The 18,342-nt window shown below is 50.8% G+C and overlaps 2 protein-coding genes and 1 non-coding gene across 3 annotated transcripts; 1 reads left to right on the top strand and 2 right to left on the bottom strand.

Annotated features, from left to right (window-relative positions):
- Positions 1-1,908: 1,908 nt before the first annotated feature.
- Positions 1,909-2,730, bottom strand: BCR38DRAFT_347330 (hemerythrin HHE cation binding domain-containing protein; the record flags this gene model as incomplete). Its single annotated transcript, XM_040856337.1, has 2 exons — positions 1,909-2,618; positions 2,658-2,730. The coding sequence occupies 2 exons, from the start codon at positions 2,728-2,730 to the stop codon at positions 1,909-1,911; spliced, it is 783 nt and encodes a 260-aa protein (XP_040713503.1).
- Positions 2,731-5,019: 2,289 nt separating this feature from the next.
- On the bottom strand, positions 5,020-6,876 carry BCR38DRAFT_459310 (uncharacterized protein; the record flags this gene model as incomplete). Its single annotated transcript, XM_040862268.1, has 5 exons — positions 5,020-5,159; positions 5,190-5,304; positions 5,374-5,563; positions 5,676-6,215; positions 6,383-6,876. 5 exons carry the CDS (start codon positions 6,874-6,876, stop codon positions 5,020-5,022), a joined length of 1,479 nt encoding a protein of 492 aa, XP_040713502.1.
- A 94-nt stretch (positions 6,877-6,970) lies between these two features.
- Positions 6,971-7,073, top strand: BCR38DRAFT_t247. The gene has a single exon. It is a non-coding gene; the product is annotated as a tRNA-Thr (tRNA).
- The last annotated feature ends 11,269 nt before the right edge of the window (positions 7,074-18,342 follow it).

Raw genomic sequence — 18,342 nt, 5'->3', positions numbered from 1 at the left:
CTTCCTTGTCGCATTGATCACTCTTTTGGTGTTGCGACTGGATCTTTCTTTTTGTATGCAGGCTGTAACTGCATGGGCTAATCTGAGAGCAGATACTTGAAGATAATAGGTATGACTTCTAGTCATCTAGTCTTGTTAACCATCCATTGTGAGGCTAGTAATATGGTATGAAATAAAAGTTGCGGGTCATTTTTGAATGTTTCTACTGGCTTTGAAAAACTTTGGTCACTGTTGATATTGGCGTATATAGAAATCAAGTTGCCTGGTAGATGTCTTTAATCATACTTCTTGTCAGAGATGGTTCGTGCGTATCCACCACTGCTACTTAGTTCCAGCCCACCAGCACTAGCCTAGCTTACCGGGAATACATTACACTTCCATCTCTCTGTGTGCCCCAACATAAGCTTTCCCTGATCAGACTAGTAATTTTTAATTTCAAGTCATAATTACCGGGGAGGAATGAGGACGAGAAGAAGGCTATATGATCTTCACTCCGCAAAACTCGTAGTCCATAAAGTGCCCGAAGCTGGTTGGTCTCTCATTATTGTTGTAGCACATAATTACCGCAAGCAGACCGGAAAAGAACAGGATGAAGATCGTTCTGTTCCAGCATCATGAAAAGTAGGTGATGCTTCATCGGCTTCGGTTTTCCCTTGGAAGGGTATTGAATTGTAGCCCCCTTGTCCGTCAAGACCTCCCTAGCCGTGACATGGACTCGGATGCCGTAATCACCGTCACCGGATCCGGGCTCGTGCTTGAAGGTTCCAGCCCGCAAGGTTCTCTCCCCCATGAATTTGAGTAATTCCTCGTCGCCGACTCTCTCGAATCCCGCAGGAAGATGTGTGAAGAATGGTCGGGCTTGGGTAGGTATCGGTAACCGATAATATATGCATTAAAGTGCATTGGTGGTATGATGCGTCAAGTCGAAAGGGTGCCTTTACCTTCATCTTCCTCGGCATGTTCGTCATACAGATCAACGTCATATAATGGGCCATTGATACTTTTGAGAACGCCGCTGACATATGATCTGTAGCATGCGTAGCAGAATCCGGAATAACCCTACATAATATGTCTAGAAGATAAAGATGTGTAAGCTACTCGACCAGGGGTGAGAGACCTTGCAGTGAAACAGAACCACTCAGATAAGGTGACTCCCATGAATATTCAAACCTGCAACATCAAGTGGAATCCAAATGTTGATGTAGAAGGATTCGACATCCAGAAGTGCCCACCCATGCACTCTGCCCTAGCAAAGTATTTCGATACTTAGCTCCACTTAGCTGGGGCTGCACAGCTGGTCTCGACCTGGATGAGATGCCGGGGTGGGATTTGGGGGGCACCTTTAATTTCAGCTCCTTGGTTGCAACACTTGACCAATGACACAATGAGGAAGCAAACTGTCACACGGAACCTAAATTCGGATTTTCTCGATCTTGTTGATTGACGCATAAAATATTACAGGCGTGATGTTCACCCGTTCGAGAGGGTCTCAGTATTTTGGCCTGTGCTGGCTAGGTTGAGTTTGGTGGCGTTTGAGGCAGGGGCCGACACCATTGTCCAAGACCTAACAATAGGGACATAAAAGCCGGCACGTCTGTTCTGGATATTGCAGTCCAAGCAGTAGCGGAGCCTCGACGTAGTTGTCACCAGACGGATGTTCTCGAGCAGTGGCAGGTTCTTTTCTTCTGTCAGCTGTCCTTCGGTAGCTATGTAGATATCTCGCTGATATCCGTTCAAGCAGCATTCGAATCCCAATCGACTCCCCCGTGTCCACTTATCAAGTTCTCCATTTTTGAATCCTATTACTTTTATTGTCATTGAAACTCCAGCCCGAAATCACAGCCGGCCCTTGTCGCTCTTATACTTATGGGAATATCAAAGAGGCGCTTGTTTCTGGACTTGTGCGTGCTACTGGGGTGCTTTTGTAATAGCTGCGTACAATGGCCTCATTTTACCCTGACGATCACAAGGCGCGAATCGCCACCAATCGGAATGTACATACCAGCCCAAATTCCGAAGTGCCCACAGTAAAACCTTCGGAATCGGTGGGAAATTCGTATGAAGCCCACCCTCATACGCAAGGTCATGCGTCGCCAAACAGAAAACAGCTCCTTTGAAGAGTCCCATCGCTTTCATGTGCTTCTCCCCTTCCTTCGCAAGCTTCTCCGGCATCCCAGCTAGCTTATCCCCAAAACACCTCAGGTCTAGCAGCGTAGGTATCTCGTCACTAAGGTGCTCGACGAGCACCGAGGCAAAACTGTCGACCAGCTGGACAATCCGGGCGCCGTTGTACTCCACTTGGTTCGTGAGACAGGCACTCACGTAGCTGATTAAGCAGAGTACGCCCTTTTCAAATGCGTGGTGCTGTTCCACGTTTGCCTTCATGATTTCTTTTTCGCCCGTCATTTCTGCCAGTAAGGGGAAAAAGGTGTCTTCTTCGCCCGTATGGTGTGTTTGCAAGAGAAGGTGCCAGACGTTGATGAAATGCAGGAAGGCTTTTTCGTCTTTTTCGGTGATATAGGGTGCCTGCAGCCAGATTGCGTTGAGGCCTCGGATCAGCATGTTATGCACACATGCCATTTCCGTGGCGGCTGCTGTGAACATGTCTTTCTGGAAGACTGGTTAATGGACTGCTGGGGGCAAGTTGCTGTAGTGACTAACCTCTTTACTTTGGAAAATAGGGGTTGGAATGAGCGGAAAGGGGTGGTCAGCATAGACTAAAGGGCCCATATTGTCAGAATCCCTGATGGCTATACGGTAGTTGGTGTTGATGTGTTGGGTTCAGGCAATGTTCGTGGCCAATTGCAAACTGCTCTACATACCACCGATGCGGCAGTATCCACGTCGACCGTGGTATCGACAAATGTCTTATATAACTTGTCATATCTCCCGAGTTGTTGTCAACATTGTTATCTGGGCACCATTATTTAGCTGCTGGCCGCTATCTTCTTAGTCGAAGCTAAAACAGTAGCCATAGCCTCTTGTACGTTACCTTAGGCTCTGGCAATTGTCTTCCACCGAGCGCAATACTTACACAGTCGAGATCCATCGTGGATACAAGCTTTTATGGTAAGCCTGGCTCTATGAACCGGCATCCAGCTGTTGCAAAATCTGGCGCCAGCATAAAGGAGTTCCCCACGATAGTTTATTGACAAGGCGCCATGGTTCAGCGTGGCTTACGCCATCGGCTTCTCCGCCCACTTATCAGAGTCTAGATAGGACGCCGTGCCAGTGGGTTCTGGTTCCAGCCAGACGGTTCTCGCCCACACTCGACTATTCATATGCTTACGTTCCGCTGAAATTATTCGGCCTCAGGTTTGCGAGTCGCAACTAGCACTTCCCAATTTATTTTGAAGTTCTTCGATATTCGTATGTGATATCGCCGTCCAAAAAGAGGGTTTTGTTTTTGATACATATTGTAGTTTGTTAAGAAATCTCAATGCGTCAGTTTTCTTGAGCACAACTCTATTCCCGCTCTACTAGGATTCAAAATTCCCCAGTGATACTGGCGAGAGCAAAGCGGCGGGTCAAGTCTCCAGTTTTAGGCGTACGGGCTGTCACAGCTACCCTGGCTTGCCTAATTTCTTTTTTTACTCTAGGAGGGTCGGGATGAGCTTAACAGCTAGCTATAATTCGAAACGAGCGCGCCGTGTTTGTATATGACACCATTTCTCTGCTTGAGCAATCAAAGGGGTTGTATGAAACATTCTAGCAGGTCATTTTATGCAGCACACACAACCCACCTCTGAAACTTCGTCTAAGCACATTCGTACTGAACTGGGCCCTTCCATGTAATATCATAAGGCGGATATGTTCATGATGACTATGGGGCTCATACTGGAATCTTGTAACCTATGGAGGTGGGCTTGCTCCAGATGAATGCTGGCTCGAATTTCGGATGGATCATAGTTTCATTACATATAACTTTTTTCTGGAAGCGAAAACTCTCTCTAATAATACTCTCATGTACTTTAGTTACCGCAAAACTCAAAAAAAGCAATAGGAACTTCCCCATCGCCTACGTAGTCATGGATGTCTGGGGCGAGAAAGTGGTTATATACCAGTAGGTCAAAGATGGATTAGGTTAAATGCAATCATATATGGAGACACGCATGTATTAGGACCTGAATGTGAAAATTTATTCAGAAGGAACGGAAGATGAACCTCCCAGAATTATCAAATGCTTTCTTCAGGGCTTCTATGGATGTTCTTGAGCCTTCATGGTATATTCAGCTTTAACCTGCTCAATAAGTCTGCGTCTGGCCCCACACCCTAATTGAGACATCAAACCAACACAACACGGCGCCTTATTTCGACACTCCATAACTACCGCGTTTTGCGATAGATTCTCAATATTTAAGCTATGAAGTAAGCGAAAGTTGCGGGACCAATTATAAATTACACCAGAAGCCAGAGCCGCCGAGCCGCGATCATGGCGGCTAGAGCATGCGGCAGAAGTCGGAGGGAGGGGGCAGATGCGTTCGGGACCTTTCGGCTTGAAATCATCACCCAATCTACACGTAGGGCTAATTCGACAGGCACTAAACGTACGGTTAAGCGGAATAATACACCAAAAAGGCTAACGGCTAGAGCAGAAAGGCATCTGATCATCCTCTACTGCCCCATTACACGGATAATGTTCGCAGAGATAAGGCGTAAGGCCGACGTAACTATCTATACTAATACCATTAAAGCTACTTTATAGTGCTATCACCTCCGGAAGTGGCGCGAAGTGGATTATCTTAACTGACGAGAACGCGAGGGTAAGACTCGAATTATAAAACGAATATCGCACGTCGTCTAGCCATAACGACTGGGTAACCCGGTACGTAATCAGCATAGCAGGCACCCATTGCACTATAATATAATTGCCCGCATGGTGACGGGCAGATGTGCCATCGATCAGTATTACGGAGTGGCATCTTTTTCTTATTCTCATCATAATACGTTTACGGTGAGATGCGTGCCTATGTGGTATTCAACACTACCTGCGGGCACTCTAGTCTAATAAGAGGTTAATCAAAAGCCGTTAGTGTACTCCCTCACCATACATCTGAGCTCGTGGCCTACTCTGATCGCATCTCGCCGATCCGTGCGCGAAACCGCCAGAATATAGGCGATAAAGTTGCCGTAGACTATGCCGGTTTTGGGATCAGTAACTTCTTATCTATCCTCCATAAGACTGGCACATTTGACGACGTGTTTATGTAAATGCGGCGCCTGCTGTAATATGGCCGTGCAAACGTCACCTATCCGGTAGATACCGCCCTTCTCAGCCGCGATCAGCTCCATCCGTAGGTGATACTACGGGCCTTTCAGGAGCGGCTGGGACAAGGCTTTCATACGCTCCTTGTCGCAGCAGGCACGCAGCACCGACAAGATGTAGTAGCAGAAGCCATACGCGTGCCCTGTGGCCTCGCATTCTTGAAAGTCTGGTGCGCGGGGGTGGATCTCGACGAGGAGTATATCCACTGGCTTCGCTGTGGATGCTGCCGGTGTCTTGGGCTCCAAGTCGATGAGGCGGCCCGAGCCAACCACATCGGCCGTCTCGGCATAGTGACAGCTCGAATTGCCTGGCTTCCATATGTAGGATCCCGTTCCGGAAGCCGGCGGCGACGACTATCTTATGCAGCCTTTCCTCCAACAGCTTGAGCTCGCTTTAGGGCAGAGCTGACGGTAAGACGTTTGACGTCTTAACAAAGTTAGCCATGGGGGCTGAGGTCCGATCCGCGTCCTGGCCGTCATTTTCGTGTCCGTCAATCACGTCCCTAGTGCTAGGAAAGTCGTCATTAGCCTCGAAGAAGACAACCTGCCCATTAACAAGAACCATGTTAGCATCGACCTCGGGGCCCTCGATGAACGTCTCGATGACGACATCCCTGCCGTGCCAGGCGATTAAACTGTCCTGCCACAGCATGGGTACTCTGTGACGCAGCTCCTCTTCGTTGTCCACTTTCCAGATGCCCTCGGACGACCAGTCCTTGGAAGGCTTGACAATGAGCGGGTACTCGAGGCGCGGCCCATCCTCGGCTAGCAGTCTTTCTAGATCGGCCGGACACTTAACCAGTCGGCAGTAGATATTTGTTATATCGAGTTGTCGTGTCTGGAACTTGTTCTGTGCTATTGCGACCGACTTGGCTGGTGCGGTCTCGAATCCCAACTGTTCCGCCACGTAGGCTATGATACTGAGGAGATGCTCATCCGTGGACATGACACTATCGAGTTTATTCCCGTCCGAGGCGTTAGATTAGTACTCATCCATCGCCGTTATAATGCGCTGGGTCAGGCTGGCATCGGTTGTTATATAAAGCGGCACAAACTCTTCGCGGAAGTGCAATTAGTCTTCATTAGATAGCCAGTGTGGTGTGCGGGTTCATCGAACACGACAAGTCCAATGTTTAATGAAGCCGCGGCTATGTGATAGCCCCCAAATTTGAGCAGAGATCCCCCGCCGAGAAGTGCCAAAAGCTTTCGGGCCACGGGACTGTGTGAGAGCCACGGGAAGGAGAGACGGTTTACCAGCTCCTCATTGACATAGGCAGACCCGTCCTTTTCGACCTTCAAGGCCCCGTAGCAGTAGGGAAGCAGGTCTGAGAGATTCATTGCCTGGTACGCCTCTGTTGTGCGACCCTCGAGTTGTTGTCCGGGTGTGACAAAGCCTTTCACACGGTCTACGTTCAGGCAATCAACCATACGCCGCTCAAGAAAGTCGGATTGGAAAATGTAGCCAGACTGTAGTGGCAATAGGAGCTTGAACAGCCCTTGGGCATCCCCAAGGTGCTCCAGCACGAATTTCAAAGCATCAGATGAAGTAGAGTCGTTGACACAGCTCTGGAAACCATTCTGCAGGGTACTACTACGGGACACATTGATCATCAAAGTGTTAGTCCCGGTTGGCAGCTCGCTGGGCTTCCATGCCCATGTCGTCTCGACTGGTATGTACTTTTGGCCTATTATATTATTATTATTAGTCAGTTGGTGTAGTTGGTCACTTCGCTGGTAGATAAGTCCCGATTTGAGCCTCGCCCACTTGGGTCGGTGACGAGTCGCGGGTTCGAATCCCGCAGCTGACACACAAGGGGGTTTAGTCAACCCTTACGGCGCGCGCCCACCTTGTTGACTTCGCCTACCTAGCGATAATAGGGAGATTGGTGCAGTTTAGGATTACGAGCATCCTAGCCAGTCGACCGTCAAGCACTACGTCGGCGGAATATAACTCGATAGCCGGTCCAGAATTCGAATCGTTAATCCGACCCCTTATCGGACCTCGCCTATCCGATAACGCTCGTCGGCGAACCCGTCCCCTCACGATAGAAGGCGCGCAGCACGCCCTCTCGCCGCGATTCTTGCGAGCGTCTAGACCACGTTACGGTCTATCCACTTGAGCGTATGGTTGAGATGTATACGCTCGACGAGAACCCCAATTAGCAGATACTACGACTTGTCGCGACAAAAAATAGTCGAGCATCTTCTGCACATCGGCAGCATCCCACCCCTGAGGACGAATTTAAGTGCCACATTACCACACTTATCGGTAGTTCAGGCAGGGGTTGTAGCACAGACTTAGGGAGGGACAGGAGGTTTAGTAGTCGTTTGGCTACAAGTTTACCTGTATAACCGCCCGCCGCGGCTTAAGGGCCCGCTATATCATCTATAGCCCCTTAAGGGAGTACTTGTAGAGGTACCGAGGGTTAACACCTACGGCGTATTTAATATTATTTATTATTTTATTATTATTATTATTATTAAATACGCCTTAGGCTCGAAGCCCCCGGTACCTCTACCAGTACTCCCGTATGTCAAACCGTGCCCTAATGGCTGGACGAAATACATACGCTGCGTCGTCGGTTCGCCCTATTGGCGACTGTGTTGCGTTCACTACCATACTACATTGGTTCTCAACCTACCAACTAAGTCCCCCCGAGAAGATCGATGCTATCTGGGCCTTGAAGCTGTCCGACCCGTCCCTAGCAGCCACCTTACAATAGTCCCACTAACTACTGGTTCTCCTGTTGCCGTTGCGAGGTCTCTGCGAGAGTATAGTGGCCGTGGTGCGATAGCGGCCCGTAATCGTTCCCTCGGTCCTTCCAACAGCCCGCAAAAGAGGATTACGTGCTCTGCCGTCTCAGGGGCGTCGCCACAGCGGCATAGCGGCGAGTACACGCCAAAAGCCCCTGTCTTGAACAAGAAGGCTGCTAGTCCTATTTTTTCCGTCCTGATCTGGCACAGCGTAGACGCTCCAGTCGGTTCAGGCCGAAATACTTGCCCCCTTTCGGTATCTGCATCGAAGGGCCCTCCGGTTCCTCAGCGATGGCGCGTCGCTGGCGATCGTGATGCTCTGCTCCGGTGAGTCATCTCTTCCTCCAGTGGCCGAGGAGGGCAGCCGGGACCTCCTTTTCCTCACTCATCCACTCGGAGCCCCGGGCCTCCTCCTCCATAGTGTACCCTGCCGGTCGGAGTAGCTGCGACGCCTGCTTCCTCTTCGCCGGCCTATCCTGCCGGAGTATATGTGACGCTTTAGCGCTCGCGCTGCGAAGCAGATTTCTCTTCCCGCTAAGCCGTAGCCGTTCTTCAAACTTAGCAGCCCGGGCACTAAGATAGAGGTCTAGTGGCGGGATTGCTGCTTCTGCTTCCAGGTGGCGAACCGGCGTCGCTTTGTGGGCGCCACAGACTACCCGGAGGCACTCGTTCTGTATCCCCATCAGGCTCTTAGCTGGCCCTGCCGGTTCCTCACTTATAGTATGCCACGCAGTCGCCCCGAAGGCGATCGCGCTACGGATAACCACCGTATATAACAGCCTCGCCCGTATAAGATCGCAGCCCCACGACATATTGACTAGCTTTGTCAGGGCTAGCTTTTGAGTTGCCATTTTTGTTTTAACACGCTCAACATGGGCGTGCCACGTCAGTTTGCGGTCGAACCAGACTCCTAGGAACCTCGCTGAGACTACCGGCGACACTGTGGCATCTCAAGGCGAATACTTTGCGGCAAGGGCTCTCGGGCCCTAGTAAAGTGCATTAGCTCACTCTTGTCAGGAGCGAACTCCATCCCGTGCCTCACTGCCCACCGCTGACACGTAGCCCATGCGCTCTCCAACTGGCGGCAGGTCGTGTCTGGATCGGTGCCGACGCTTAGCAGGTTCATGTCGTCCGCGAACCCGACTACTAAAAGTAGTGGGTGCTGCTCCACTAGCTCCTCGTACAGCGTTGAAATGTATAATATAAACAGTATCAGGGATAGCGGTGACCCCTGGGGGACGCCAGCTCGTAGGGGGATTGGCTCTGACTCCTTGCTATCGAACCGGAGGCATACCGTCCTATCCTCCACGAAGCTGCGTACCCACTCCTGAACCCACTACGGGTAGCCTTTCCGGGCTAATATGGAAATCAGCCGTCTGTAATTGACCGTATCGAATGCCCCCTTGATATCTAGCTGTAGCAGCGAGGCGATGCCCCCGCGTTTCCACGCCGTATAGACCACGTCCTCAACTATACGTATTGCCAGTTCGGTAGACCTCCCAGCGCGGTTACCCATTTGGCCGTTTGGTAGTAGGCCGGCCGCCTAGCTACTTTGGTGATACGCTGGCTCATCGCCGTCTCTATTACCTTCCCTACCGTGCTAAGCAGGGCAATGGGGCGCCAGCCGCCAGGGGTCTGCTTCTGAGCTGTCGTTTTATTAGGCTTAGGGATAACAACCACCCTCGCTGAGCGGAAGCGCTCCGGGTAGTACCCCAGCCTAAAGCTAGCTGTTGCCAGATCCGCTAGGATCTCCCATAGGGGTTCACCGCAGGCCTTTAGCAGGCCAGTGGGGATCAGGTCGTCGCCGGGAGCCTTCCAAGCAGCCGTTCCTTTGATGATAGACTCGATATCCATTGTGGTCACCTCCCTAGGGACGTTCAGCTCTGGTCTCGTCTGTAATAGGCCGCGATCGAGGTCCGATAGATCTATACACGGGTCTGGGAAGAACCTCTCAGCTAGTAATTTTGCCTTCTCATCATGTGTACGTGCCGTAAGCGTGTCGCCGGCGTCCCTCCGAAGATCTGGCAAGCCGTGGGCCTCAGGGGGGCCCATCTCCGTAGCCTAGCCCACCTCTGCAGTGCCCACAGGCTTTTGTGATCCTTCGCCGTCCCCTCGAGCTTCTCGTGCCAGCTACGCGTCTGCGCTTCGCTGATTTCGAGCCGTTGTTTTTGGCCGGTTCTTGTATATTCGTCCCAGTTGGTCTGCGACCTTGCCTGGAGGTAGTCCCGCCGTCGTCTCTTCGTCTCAGCGCAAGCCTTGCTAACCTGCGGGCACCACCACGGGACCCCAGCGCCTCGGCCAACGGTGCGTCTCGGGACCGCCACGTTGGCGATCTCTTGGAGGTTCTGGATAACCCAGTCAACAGCCTGGTCCAACTCCGTTATCGTCTCAACCGGCAAATAATTCATAAATCTCTGGCTTGATTCGGCTACGATGAGCCACTTATCCGCCATCGCCCAGTTCCACCCTTCGACACTGAGGCGGCCCTCCTTGACTGCTTCCCCGTTGGATATTACCCTAATCACTTGCGCTCTGTGGTCTGAGCCCTCTAGGCCCGGGTCCCCATCGTAATCAATCCTAGCCCCTTTCGTCACCCAGGCTAGGTCGATAGTTGAGTCTCGTTGTTTGTGCCTTTGCCGTGTGATTTCCCCGAACGGCGTAACGAGCTCTAATCGCCAGCGTCGCGCAAACTCCACTACGTTGTCGCTGCCCCGTGACGACCGTCCGTGGACGTCCCACAGCGGGTGATGTGTATTGAAGTCCCCTACGAGGACCTGTGTCCCCTCCGGCGCCCCATTAGGGAGGTCTTGGAGCGGGCTGACCCAGCGGCTCCCGGTCTGGTTTGGTGAATAGATAGACCAGATTGTAAGGGCGTCCGGGCCTGCCCCGAACGTAATACTGCTCCAGTCCATCCCGGTACGGGGTCGCAACGTAGCTACGTCGTATCGTTTATGGACGTATAGCGCAGCTCTGCCGCTGCTGTACACTACTTCGTACCTGGACGACTTCGGGCAATAAATCGCCTTCGTCCGCCGGTTGATCCATGGCTCTTGAACCGCTATTATATCATAGTCACCTCCCTTATCCAGCGCTAGCGTTGCGTTCGCCTTTGAATCTGCGATATTCCAGTAGAGAATAGAGATTACCATTGAGCTGTCGATGGTATATGTTCGTTCGTACGTCCCTTAGTGAGGAAGCTACGCATTGCTGACGCAGACCGTTCGGTTCGCTCCTGCTCCACTCGCGATCCGCCCAGGGGGCGGCCCCGGGGTCGTACAACTGCAAACCCGTCGCTGGTCAATGAGCTAGGTGGTGTGAGCCTGCCCTCACTAGATAACCCGTCCGAGTAGCTGCGGACCTCAAATTGTCGGGGGCGGTGAGCGTACGCCTTGCGTACGCGTAGCCGCTGCTGTTCTGCCGTAGGGCAGTCCCTGTCCCACGCCGTGTGCTTCCCTTTGCAGTTCACACAACGTTTTTTGCCGCTAGGTGCCTTCTCGGGGCAGTCTTTTTCACCCCCTGGGTGTGCCGTTGCAGCGCAGACGCCGCAACGCGCCGTCTTCTTGCAGTGTTTCGCGATATGGCCGTATTCGTAGCACTGGTAGCACTGCCGAACCCGAAGATTGCCGTCGTACGGCTCGCAATCGAATATCTGGGCCTCCCAAATAAGCCCTTCGGAGCATAGTTCCATCGCCGCCTCCACGCTATCCACGTGTAGTAACAGGGCCGCATACGGTGCTTGCGGCGCCCGGAGGAGGTTTCTTTTAGCCTTAGAGAGGTGCTTTGTATTGTCCCGCTTCAGGTCTTTAAGTAGCTGGCTCTCGTCGTGGACCTCTCGCAGCCGTTTCGCAGGCAGTCCCTTCGCAATCACTGCAACTTCTCTGCGGTTGAGAAGTGCCTTATCGCCGAAGGCACTACGCACCCACCTGCTGTCCGTGGTCGCCGCTGAGGCCGACTGCTTAAACGTCACTACGGTATCGCTACTGTGCAGCCTGCGGGCCGCCACTGCATCGGTGCTGCCGCGTGCACTGTTCACCGCTTTTACGACCTCAGCCGCCGATCTGTTCTTCATATTAGGGTCCTCTGTCCCCCGGATCACTACCTCTCTCTCCCTTCGCTGGGGCACTACAACCCGCTGCTGCCACACTGGGGCTTCACCGGGTCCCCGTCCCTGGGCCGATCCTGAGGCGATTGAGGCCCAGGATCGAGTTGTAGTCAAGGCCACGTTCTTCACCGTATCCTGCATGGTCTTCTCAACCATCGTCTGGATCGCCGCAGGAATTTCGGCAAGGGCCAGAGTCACTGCCAGTACGTCGGCATGTGTGGCGGGTCTGTCGCCCCCCTCCTCCAGCGTCCTGCCGGCTAGTTTCAACCCCAGCCAACGCTCCATCAAACCCCCCATGACCTCAATCTTCTCACGTGGGACCAAGTCGGCAATCTCTTGTTCTACCTTTTGTAGTTCTCTTTCGATGCCTTCCCTCTCTGCGTTCTTTCTGCTGGTGCGCTCCACGTTCGGTGCGTGGGCACTTTCGTTGGCCTGGCGGTGGTGAAAACTCTGTTCGAGTCCCGCCCGTCCCCCGTCGATCACCATCGGCGCCGCCATCGCTTGCGTCCTCGCTTCGCGTGCGATGCGAGGTCACTGTCCGACGTAAACGGTCGTTAGGAATCGAATGCCGCAATCGGTTTGATGATTTGACGCTATTCGAAGAAGTTATCGATGAAAGTCAGAAACCTCCAACTAAAAAATAATAATTCAAACTAATCGGAGTCCTCTCCCTCGTACGTATCTTTATCATTCTCACAAGTACGAGCATTATGTCCGGGCTCTCCGCAGATCCTACAGCGCCGTCGGCGTGGTTCGGCCGGTCTCGTACGACGACGACTTACACATATATCATCCTGTAGCTGCTGTTCAATATCCCGTTGAGACTGCAAGTCCTGAGCGTCTCGTAAACTAAGAGATCCTCTATCTTGTAGCTGTCGATTTTTAGTCCTTCGACGACGGCTTAGCTCTTGATTGTCCTTCCGAAGTGTAGTAACCTCATCCTCAAGTAAAACTAACCGATGCATAACAGCCGTCGCACTACGTGAAAATTGGTCAATAGCCGTAAGTGTGACGGTTGTCACGTGATTGACCCACACTGGTCTGAACAGATTGATAAGTGGTTGCAGATACCAAAGTCCAGGCCCTGGACTTTGGTATTGGTCTCTTTTGGTGAAGACATCTGGTACGGTGGCGTAGTGGCAAGGATTGCAACCCCTGGCGCGGCGTGACAGTAAGTATAGTCGTCGGGGAGCTATTCTGATGCTGTACGATTCTGTTTTTAATGTATTCAGACTGGGATTGCGCCTCGGTTGGGTTATTTGGAGTCTTTGATTCCCAGATTAAGGGGGCGCCAGACGAGCTCCCAGGAGGTGTAGGCGTATGTAGCTTAATATCCAGCTGTGAAATCACATATTCCGGGTCGTACGGAATAAGTCCTGTCCCCCTGGAACCTGCCTGGATATTCGACTTAGTTATAGTCGTACGATACGCCCTATACAATGCCGAAAAGAAATCCTCCTTCGACATATGGGTTATATGCGCCCGTATTAGGTCTTCAATTTCTTGACTAGATTGTCGAGTATCGCGTCGAGATAGTAGTCCGCGTTTTCGGTTAGCTAGAGTTGTACGAGGGACATTGTAGAGTTGGGCAGCGCGTCGGATGCTTAATTCGGGTTTCGATTGAAGCGCCTGACACGCTAGAATCATGTCGCTTTCTTTCCAATTCGATCCCATCTTGGTATGTGTAAAGATGTTAATTAAAAGGTTGTTCGTACGGTGGCAAGAAAAAGTGGCCAACTTGCTTGTGTGGCCAACTTGCTTGTGGGGTACGTTAGTCCGATCATAGAACCAGACGAGGCGCTAAGTGGCGACGCCCCCAAACAAATCTATTTGAACTTCCGTTAGAAAGTCCCCTAGCACGAGGTAATTAGGGCCCGGCAAGTGTATTCACGCTCGCAGCTTGATATAGGATTGGTAACTAGCGAATACTAGATGGAATGCTAAACGCAACCTACATATCTTATAGATGAGGAAAAGTTTCCGGGATGTAGCTATATTTGCCAAGTGACGAACCTCGCTATTTCCGTGAAGCGAACCCGTTTGCACGGCCTAGCACAACGACTTGATAAATTAGACATCGATTAGAACATATATTAGAACATGGTAGATAACCATATCGAAGGACTTGGTGGTCTAGTTGGTCTAGGCAAGCAGATAGTCCGGTTGAGTTTCTTTACAAGGAAAAACCGATAGCTCCCCGACATCCAATGGATCGATGAAGAAGAGGAGCGCGAGAGATGCTAAACAATCTCAGAGGGCAGCCGAAGCTGTCCTTTGGATCCGTGTTAATAGACATCATGGTTGTAGGGCAAAGTATTGCAAACAAGAACCCCACTGCTAACCTGATAAACAAGGGAACCACCATAAGCTCGAGGCAACACATTTAGAAGATATTTTCAACGATATTAATAACAAGACGAAAGAAGAAGAAAAATAATATAACTTCAATGCCGGTATCGAGATCCCTTCCAAGATACTCAAATATGTCTTAGCTAAGAGCCGGAAGCGGAAGGGAACAGCGACCCCAGTAGTTGCCGCTCTTTTAAGAGCCATGTATCTAATCACTGCGGACCTGCCTATACTGCCGATACTTCTATAAGTATTAGATGGGATAGAGCATAGAAGCTTTAGGGAGTATTGTAATTGGACACTGGCGCAAACAAAGGATATGAGATGGGGCGCGGAGCTGGAAGTAGGGAATCAGTGTGTAATGGATGACTTCCTAAAGCCGAACTCTATTCTACAGTACCCAAAGGCCGCTACTGACTTATTGATAAAAGCGAAGTGAAATCTGGAGTTGCGTTGCAATTTGTGAGCAAGACTAACATGGAGAAGTGGTAGAAAGAGTCACAGAACACAGAAAGTGGAGATGTTTGACTGGTGCTATCTGCCGTACTGTGGCATTCTGCTTTACTGTAATATTCAAGTCTCTAGATTTAGGGTCTTTGCTTCTAGCTGGGGGGCCTGCGTGGTTAATATTTCTATATAATAGAAATGATTCTCTGCAATGCTTGCATCGTTACCGACCACGTCGACGCACCACTCCAAGTACATTTTGAACTCTCTCTTGATGAAATGTTCGTTCTCGAACCAGTTTTTCTTAATAAAATTCTTAAGCTCTCTAAAATGCATCTCTATAGAGTTGAAGTCTGACGAGTAGAGTGAAATAAATAGGACTACTACACTAGCCTCTTTGCACATCTCTTAAATCTTCGCCGAATGATGCCAGGAAGCATTGTCCATAACCATCACAGATGTAGGCTCTGGGTATCTGTAGAAGTGATGAAGTAGCTGCGTAACGAAGTCTTTGAACAATTCACTGTCTGTAGACCCTTGATACACTCGCCTTAGTGTGATGCCGTCTTGCGCGGCATATGCCATCTTTTTCCACAACCAAATTTGATGACCAACCCTAGCGTCGATATCCAGTCCTTCTATCATAACCAAATTCATCAACAAAGAAAAGATGGTAAGATTTATATTTCGAGACCGTTTGAAGATAGAGATTTCGAAGGTCTTCGTTACCTTACTAGGCGATACGACGGATCATCGTTCTCGTCCAACCTATTGATTGTAAGGCCCGACTGGCTGATCTTTCGGATACTACCTTCCCAAATACATCATTCCCAAAGTTTACGAGTTCGCTTCAATACATGTCCGGACGTTCGGTTAGTATGTCACATAAAGCTTTCCGCATGGATTGTGATATAGCTATGGGGATCGATGGAGGCTCTGTTCTCACTGGACATTTCGGGTGGTTCTTTTTCGAGCCGGATTCTCTGGACGGCGCGAATGCTACATAAGGCCTTGGACGCGATAACCTTGTTTTCAAGACCTAGTTTTATCATCGACTTGATGTAATCACGCTACACAGGATGCAGTTAGGGCGCCATGGTTGTGTACATAGCCGGGAAAGATTGATAGTAGGTTAGGCAAGGACAGAAAAGGACGGGAGGAAATCAGGGTGGACGACGCACACTTTGTAGTAGTGGGCGGGTGGGCTGCCAAGTGGAGCTGTAACATCCTACTCCCAGCGCTCGCGAACTGTGCTGTTCTCTTTGCACTTATTGTTGTTTACAACCTTACAATTCTCACAACAGCATAAGAGGAACGGCCTCAGTGCGCATCACTCTGTAACAGCAAGTACAAAATCAGACGCGTAAACGAGCCTCGATCTTTATCCTATGTTGTCCACGGGCTTGCGGCTAAGTCGACTGGCCCATACCCCGCATTTGCAGCCTTACAATTCTGACTGATCTGCGACGACGGAAATGATGCTAGCTTCAATCCGGAAAGCAACGTCCTCCAGCCAGAAATCGTCTGTTATATGTTAACAGAGCGCTGAGTTGCATGAATCTTAGGCCTTACGATGCGGTTATTACAACGCGACGACGCTGGCAGGTACAGCCTTACCCCGGACCTCGCTTTCCGACGATGTTCCTTCTTACGCGATCCTTTCCCACACGTGGGGACCAGACGAGGTGGTCTTCGCTGACCTAGCGAAGGCAGAAGATCATTGGCAGCACAAAGCTGGCTACGAAAAGATCAAGTTTTGTGCTGAACAAGCGAGACAGCACGGGTTGCGATACTTCTGGGTCGACACCTGCTGTATAGATAAGTCCGACAGTATCGAGCTCCAAACTGCAATCAATAGCATGTTCCGGTGGTATCGGGATGCGGAGAGATGCTACGTTTATCTATCAGATGTCTCCAGCACTGCAGCGTTCGGTGAACAGTATAGCGCGACCGCTTGGGAGCTGGCCTTTCGAAACAGCAGATGGTTCACTCGTGGGTGGACACTTCAAGAGCTCATCGCCCCGAAGTCAGTGGAATTCTATTCGAAGGAAGGATCCTGGCTAGGTAACAAACGATCATTAGAGTCTCAGATACGCAATATCACCGACGTCCCTACGGGTGCTCTCCGCGGTGATCCTTTGTCCGACTTCCCCGTCTTGGAACGAGAGGCATGGGTCCGTAATCGTCAGACCAAATACGAAGAGGACATGGCATACTCGCTCCTCGGGTTATTCGACGTTCACATGCCGCTGATTTACGGCGAAGGGAGAGAGAAAGCACGAAGGCGGCTGCGAGAAGAGGTCCACAAAGCTGTGAAGGGTGAACACCGTTCCAAAGTCTCAAAGCAGGGCAGCTTGGAGACTAACAGCGTTAGGAATCCTCACGAACGACTTCTCCGTTACCTTCAGTCTGTCCGGAGTTCCTGAGGTCCAACATTTCGTCGCAAGAGAGAGGGAGTTGGCAGAGATGCACAGAACACTAAACTCGAATGGAAGCCGTCGGGTCGTTGTTCTCCACGGTCTTGGTGGCATTGGTAAGACACAGCTCGCCGTCGCATACACAAAGCGGTACCGAGATGAATATTCCGCTATATTCTGGTTAAACATTAAGGACGAAGCCTCTATCCAACAAGCTTCAGCAAAGTTGCGCGGCAAATCTTGCAGCAACATCCCGATGCTAGCCGTTTATGTGCTCCAAACCTACAGCAGAATCACGAAGAGGTAGCCGATGCTGTCAAGACCTGGCTCAGCCTGCCAGGCAACACTAGGTGGCTTATTGTATACGACAATTATGACAACCCGAAAATAGCCCACCCCACGGATAATGCTGCAATTGATATCCACCGCTATCTTCCCGAAGCGTACCAAGGCTCGATCATCATCATATCACGATCGTCGCAGATCAGTCTAGGTCATTCGATTCGAACGAGAAAGCTTGAGTCAATAGAGGACAGCCTGGAAATCCTCTCGACGACTTCAGGTCGATCCAGCTTGCAACATGGTAAGATTCTCACAGCTAAGCACATCTCCCCTAATCATTGCCACAGATATAGATGTTAGAAAGCTTGTGGAGGAACTTGACGGGCTTCCTCTTGCCCTTGCCACGGCTGGAGCATACCTAAGGCGCGTTCCAATCGGCTTCGGTGACTATCTTCGCCTTTATAGAGAATCATGGGCAAGACTTCATACAAGTACCCCAAGCCTGGGTTCTTACCAAGATCGCACACTTTGCTCAGCGTGGCAGCTCTCATACGAGCAAGTCCAGGAACAAAACCCACTCGCAGCCCATTTACTCCGATGGTGGGCATATTTTGACAACGATGACATATGGTTCGAACTTCTCCAGCCCAACGATGAAGATGGTCCGCCGTGGATATACGAGTTGGCTGATGAATTGCAATTTAATTGCGCTATAGGCACACTGCA

The sequence above is a fragment of the Pseudomassariella vexata genome, assembly GCF_002105095.1.
Source record: "Pseudomassariella vexata strain CBS 129021 chromosome Unknown BCR38scaffold_10, whole genome shotgun sequence".
NCBI lineage: Eukaryota > Fungi > Ascomycota > Sordariomycetes > Amphisphaeriales > Pseudomassariaceae > Pseudomassariella > Pseudomassariella vexata.
This window is presented reverse-complemented; position numbering and strand designations above follow the sequence as displayed.